The 6762-nt window shown below is 42.8% G+C and overlaps 1 protein-coding gene across 1 annotated transcript in view; it reads right to left on the bottom strand.

The window, feature by feature from the left end:
- Positions 1-6762, bottom strand: part of DNAH3 (dynein axonemal heavy chain 3) — a 117505-nt gene that overhangs the window by 103340 nt on the left and 7403 nt on the right. The window contains exons 5-6 of the mRNA XM_026650674.1: positions 4847-5036; positions 2611-2800 (exon numbers count right to left, since the gene is read on the bottom strand). Of these exons, the coding sequence (XP_026506459.1) occupies positions 2611-2800; positions 4847-5036 (380 nt within the window). The remainder of the gene's footprint in view (positions 1-2610; positions 2801-4846; positions 5037-6762) is intronic.

Here is a 6762-nt window from a genome sequence, read left to right as displayed (position 1 = left end):
TGAATACCCACTGCGTCTGACGAAGTGGGTATTCACCCACGAAAGCTTATGCTCCAATACCTCTGTTAGTCTATAAGGTGCCACAGGACTCTTTGTTGCTTTCTGAGGTTATGTCTACAGTTAAACAGTTACAACGGCACAGCTGCAGTGCTGAAACTGTGCTGCTGTAGCACTTCAGTGTAGACACTCACTACAGCCATGGGAGGGGTTCCCCTGTCACTGTAGTGAATCCACCTCCCTGAGAGGCAGTAGCTAGATCAACAGAAGAACTGGGTTAGGTCAGCTGAACTACGTTGCTCAATGATGTGGATTTTTCACACCTCTGAGTGCCGTGGCAAAGTCAACTTAACTTTTTAGTATAGACCTGGCTTGATTTACAACCACGTAAATTTACAACTAGGTTCAAAAGCCTTCAGGCTAGAGCTTAATTCTCCCAGTTCCCCTGAACAGGGAGCAGTTTTTGTTGCACTCTGTAACTCAAGCTGTATCTACACTACCACATATGTCGGTATAACTTATGTCGTTCAGAGGTGTGAATAAGCCACTCCGCTGAGTAACATAAATTACACTGACTTAAGCGTCGGTGTGGACGGAGCTATGTTGGCGGAAGAGCTTCTCCCATAGACATAGCTGGCACCACTCATTGGGAGTGGATTAATTAAGTCGATGGGAGAGCTCTCTTCCGTTAGCTTAGAGTGGCTACAATAGAGAACTTACAGCGGCGCAGCTGCACCAATGCAGCTGCGCCAATGTAAGCTCTCTAGTGTAGCCATAGCCTCAAATACTTTCTTTCAATTTCCCATACTGCAGCCCTTGGCATCCCATACTGAGCACTGAGGCTCAGGTAAATCAAACTGATTAAGTTGCCCCATTTCCCCTTTTAAAATGGATTTTCTCCCTTGAAAGAGATCTTTCAATTACTAGGCGCTCCATACTGGGGAACACCCATCATGCCAATATCCAAACTGCGGAGTCATCCCTTATGCAAACCAGCCATGCTGCTCACACTGCTTGACCTATTAGTTAGTAATGCAGGTTCTCACTGCTCTTCCTTGAGGGAGCACAGAAAGGGATAAGTACTTATTTCAATTGATCTAAATTCTGTAATGACAATTTGGTTCCAATTCATACACAGATATAAGCTCCTTCCCAGCCAGCCCCTTAGTAACTCATAAGAACATGTGTGCGTACCTATCTCATAAAAGGTATTTCAGCCCTGGCACAACACCAACATTTCTGTGCCAGAACTAGATCTGTGATGGTGGAGCAAATGCTCTACTGACAGTTCGGTTCCCAGACCTGTTTGAAGGGAGTAAGCAATTGGTTCAGTACCTTTAGGGTTACAGAAAGAGGGTGAAAGCTTGTCCACATGGGAGATTTTTCCAGTTATACTGGTTTAATTATACCGGTATAATTCCAATTGTGAATCCTCTTATTCTGGAATAAGACCGCCTTTTTTTTTTTTTTTTTTTTGGTTTAGCTTTAACCACCACCAAAGCCACATAAGCTAAACCAGAGAAAGGCACTCTTATTCCTAAATAAAATTGTCCACTCCAGGGGTTATACTGGATAACTATAGTGGTTTAAAGTTGTATTGCTATAATATTCTCATGTGACAAGCCCTTAAATTGGGATATGCTGGCCATCATTGAGATTGGAAAAGAAACATAAGTAAACATAGTACTTTAGTGACATATATAGCTGAAAGACGGGAAGATCTCTGTCCTGGAGAATTTACAATGTAACTTATTCAAATAACAGTAATTAACATTAGCAAAATATAGAATGTAAGGAAAACCCGGGTGGAAATTCCAGTTGAATATTTTGAACTGATCCCCACTCAGCAGCTACATTTGGAAAAGAGCAACAAGTCTATTGGCTCCTGGGGCCACCAACCAAAGTCCAGCTGGAAAATTATAATGAATCTACTGGAAAAAAAGAGAAGGGAAGAGAAAGCTACACTTGAGAGGTCATTGTTTTATCAGAATCATTTCCCTCACACTCAATCTCCTGGAACTGAACATTAGTGAATTTCAATACTTCTAATCTTCTTCTGTATTAGCTCTTTCATTTTCCTATTTGTCGAACATGCTCAAATGTAAAAGTACCTTAACCCTATAATTATTTCCTATTTCAGTTCCATGTGTTCCATTCTCATTAATCCTGTAATGATTTAAATGAAAACCTTTAACTCATGACATTTATGGATCCTGGTGTAACAGCATTGGAATTCAGTGGAGCCATGTAAGAGATGAATTTGTCTCATTGAATGAAATTGTCAGGTTATGCAGAACTATGCTTTCTTAATATGATTTGAGCCTGCATTAGGAATGGGAAACTGCATGTGAAGGGTGTGCCCAGAGACTACTGGTCTACCGAAGTTGACTCTATATTAATTGAAGTCTTATGGTGCTTAGTAAATAAGGATACTTGATGAAACTGGAATTAAATGTTGCATTATCATGGATTGTATCTTCACGGAAATATAGAGTGATTCCACTGACCTCAAAGGAGTAAGTCACGTGGAGCTGAGAGAAAAATGAGGCCCTTTATTTTTGGACTGCAAAATCACTGCATCTGCCAAAACTACTGAGAGGTTTGCCCTCTTACCAATGTTTTTCATGAGGCTGATGTGGTAGTCATCCTGAATCTCTTCTGTTAAACTATGAAGCAATGTCTCCAGATTTGGGTTGGTAAGAAAATGATTTGGAATTTGCTTTAAAATCATGTCTTTCACTTCTTTATCCTGGGGCGCCAGCATGTCTTTCCGTATTCCATTATGTATGTAATAACAATATCTCTGTAAAAATAAAAATATCCTTATTATATTGACTTTTAAGACAGACAATTGACCATGATTAAATACTTTCCAGGTTTGTTTGTTTTTTTAATCTCCTCAACCCTTTTCACAGGTAGAAGGCACTTGGACTATCATGTGCCTTGGTTATTTCAAACTTGAGTTCCTTTTAAACCAGTACAAATTTCTGATGTAATTTTTTTAAGTAGTTCCATCTGCTAAGATATATTGTTCTGGGCTGGACCAACTAAAATTTAGTAAAATGCTGCTATTTGAAGTGTGAGGCAATAATATGAGCGGTTACGAATTTGGTTAGATGCGCTTAGATGCAACCCACTGGCCTGGAGAACAGACTGAGGAGTCAGAAACTATTAAAAGAAAAAGGAAACAATTGGGAAGGAAATGGAGGCAGATTAGGGTTAAAGAAAGATTTAAACACGGTTTGTTGTATTTAGTTTTTATACATGCTGTAGCGGGGTGAACGCCCGCTCCAGCCCTGAAGGGGCTGGAAAAGCCCTGCAGAGGGCTGGGGCTGGGTAAAAGGGAGCAAAACCCCGGCTGATTGGGGAAGTGGCTGCAGCTGGGGCCATGCCCCAAACTGAGCGACTCAGCCTGATAAGAAGGCCAGGGCAACCAGAAGCTGAGCAGTCTCTCTCTGACAGGAGAGAGAGACAGGCCTGGCTGCAGGGAGCTCACCCAGGGACCTAGAGTGAGGCAGGGCTGGGGAAAGGCCTTGGGGGCTGGGAAGCCCTAGGCCAGCAACTCCCCAGGGTGCAGGGCCTGGTCTTAGGCCATATAGGTATTGGGGTTGCAGAGGGGCAGCCTGAGGGTGGGTAAAGGCAGCCAGTCCAAACCCCTTGTTGCCGGTGATGATTGGCTGATAGACTGCAGTTTACCCCAGGGCGCGGGGGCTAGATGGTGACTGGCAGTAGCCACGACTGAGGCAACATTGGGATAAGGGGTGGGGGTTCCCCTGGGTGGGGAGACCCAGAGGGAAAGAGTGGGGTACTGCCAGGGGGGCAGCACCTAAGCCAGTGGTTCCCAAACTTTAACAACCTGTGAACCCCTTTCACTAAAATGTCAAGTCTCACGAACCCCCTCCTAAAAATTAATATTTCCAGGGATATTCTCCTTGACCTGAGTATAAATTATAAAAGCTGTGATCTTGGAAATATAAAATTTGTTTTTTTGACATGCTTATTACACACTATTTATTATTAATTATCATGTAGCGTGACAGCATTTTTAGTACATTATGAAAATGGCAACACACTTCTAAGCTCTCACTTTCGTAGCTTGTGTCACTTTGAATAAGCCTGTTACAAGACAAGGCTCCTAGGTTTCATCAAGGAGTATCAGATGTGAAACAGCAGGAAGGTATTTAAGAAGCCAACTCAAAGAGTTCCTCCTACACAAGCATTCAGGTCTTGAGCAGTCCAGGCAAACAATGCGCATTACAACAAAGCTTAAACTTGTTCTTCATAATTTTAAAAACAATACCTACTGCTGATTTCATTTTAAAAACAGCAAAAAATATCCCCCTCCCTTTCCATTTCTTATAAGGAGTCTTGAAGTTTAAATCTCCTCAGTGTGATACAGATGCTTGCTTTGATCTGCTTTGCTCTTGGAAGCCCAGGAGATCTGGGCTGCCCAGGGTCCCTAGGGACAGCTCTGTCCGCCATTAGGGAATTTTTCCCCGAGAACCCCCTGTAACATTTCACAAACCCCCAGGGGTTCACGAACCCCAGTTTGGGAACCACTGACCTAAGCCAAGGGCACTGGGGTCCGGGAGGGACACGGGGGCCAACGACAGACGGATCACCGGCCCGCAGAGGGCACTCCAGAGGCTGGTGAGCTAATTCCCTGGATGACCAGCAGGAGGTGCCGCAGGGGTGAGTCCACGCCTGATTACACATGTGTTGTCTGGTGCATAGAAATTTTCTTCTTTTCCCAATTTATGCCCAATTTAAGTGGGCATAACTGTACATATTCATACTCCTGATTATGATTATCATCACTTTTCTCAACTTAAAAAAGTGAAGTTAATACCTCTATATCACTTTCCGAAGGTGACTCTTCTTGCTTATGTATCTCCTCCTCGTGTTGGAGCATGACAAAAAACTGTTCTTCTGGAGTCAATGGTTGGGTGTCTGAATAATATATGATGCCTAATTCTGGACTATGTCTATCTGAATATAATGAATTTGAATCTATACTGTACAGTTGGGTTGGTGTGGTTCTGAAACAAAAGGGCACCAGTTTAGTATACTTACAACCAGAGATGCATTCTCATAACATTCTGGACAAATTCATGCCCTGTTTTCCAGTGGTATTATGCTGAGGATGAACATGGCCTATTCTACAGTACTCAACTATTCGTGAGGATGTAGTAAAGCCATACACCAAATTGCTTCATTATAAACAATATACATGCTGCCTTATATTGTAATATGAAAACTAGCCAGTACATTACAGGTAATGGCAATGTATTTTACAATATATATACACAATCCCCCAGTTTGAAATAGCCCAAATTTGGTGACCTTCTGGGCATGCGCAAAAGACATCTGTTTGATAGGGCGTTCAGAGAGGGCTGGCTGATCATTTTAATGCTGTGAACTTTTAAATTGCATTGTTAATGTGTGTTGGGGCACCTAGTATCTTGGATAGGCATCTTTTAAGTTATTTTTAAATCAAAATAAACAAAATATAAAAATATGTATGGGTAATTATAATGACAAAGGTGGGTAATATTATAGGAAAACTGGTAGCACCACCTATTATTAAGGTTGACTGACATTTTACATCAGATTCATTTTCACTTGCGTATAATTTTGCCAAACTTTAACCATTTAGGCTGAAATTTTCCATGCCAGGTGTCTACCTGAGGTTGAATACCTGTGGATAATTACAGTCAAAGTGGTTCAGCCATTTCGGAGAATGAGACTAGAGAAAAATATGTTTTGTGGGTTTTTTTTTACTCATGTTACAATCTGGTAATCTTTTCTTTGAACAGCGCTAGTGCCCCTAGGCATGGAGCAGGGTTTGAAATGTGGTACAGGGTGGCCTTTGTGTCAGAGATGTCCCCTTTTTGCTGTCCCCATTAAAATCTGCCTACATTTAGCCAAGTTATAAGCCACTGAAAAATCGCAGTTCACACATAGGCAGTAAACTTCTTAGATTTTAGAAGATAAATTCCACAAAGATTCCATCCGCCTTGGGCATGTTCCAGCCAGGGGCTGAGTAGAACTTTCCCTGCAATTGCAGCTCTGGGCTCCTGATGGCCATGATGGTCCGTCCAGGCACCTGAACTGAGAACAGGGAGTCTATCTCTCTTGTTCTCTCAATGACCTCCCCAACCGGCACACACACTTACAGGAGCCTGTACTGAATGCAGAGGGAAGATCTGTGGGGGGGAGGGGATGGAGAGAGTAGACTGGGGACAAGGGTCCCAGATGAGGAAGACTGAGACTGGGCCTGGAGGCTAGCAGCAGGGGAATGGAGAGGAAAACTGGAACTGGATGGGCAAGGAGACTGGGATAAGGAGCCAGGGAAGGAGATTGTGATTGGGAGCCAGTAGGGACAGGGAACATGGGCAAAGGGTTGGGAGAAACGGGATCCCACTGGAGGCCAGGGCATGGGAGATAAATCAGATGAGGAGCCAGGGGAAGGTGGGAACAGGTAATGTCTGGGCATGGAGATGAATTGGGAGAAAACAAACCATTATTTTCCCACTATCCAAAAGTACTGTATCTCTGAAAAACTGATAGTGTAATTAGAGCATATTTCTAGTTGTCTTGTCACTACTGCCTGTGAATATATCATCTATCTATGCACACCCCAGGGAAATGGCTCAGTATCACAATTCATTAAATGTGCCATCTTGTATGCTAGAAGTGAAATTCATCCCTCTGCAAAGGACCAGCAAAAAGTGCTACATGAGCTTTCTGCTGGCCCTCTCTGCT

Source organism: Terrapene carolina, unplaced genomic scaffold, assembly GCF_002925995.2.
Source record: "Terrapene carolina triunguis isolate 2854851 unplaced genomic scaffold, T_m_triunguis-2.0 Scaffold93, whole genome shotgun sequence".
Taxonomy (NCBI): Eukaryota; Metazoa; Chordata; order Testudines; family Emydidae; genus Terrapene; species Terrapene triunguis.
The sequence above is the reverse complement of the archived record's forward strand: the minus strand, read 5'-3'. Positions and strand labels throughout refer to the sequence as shown.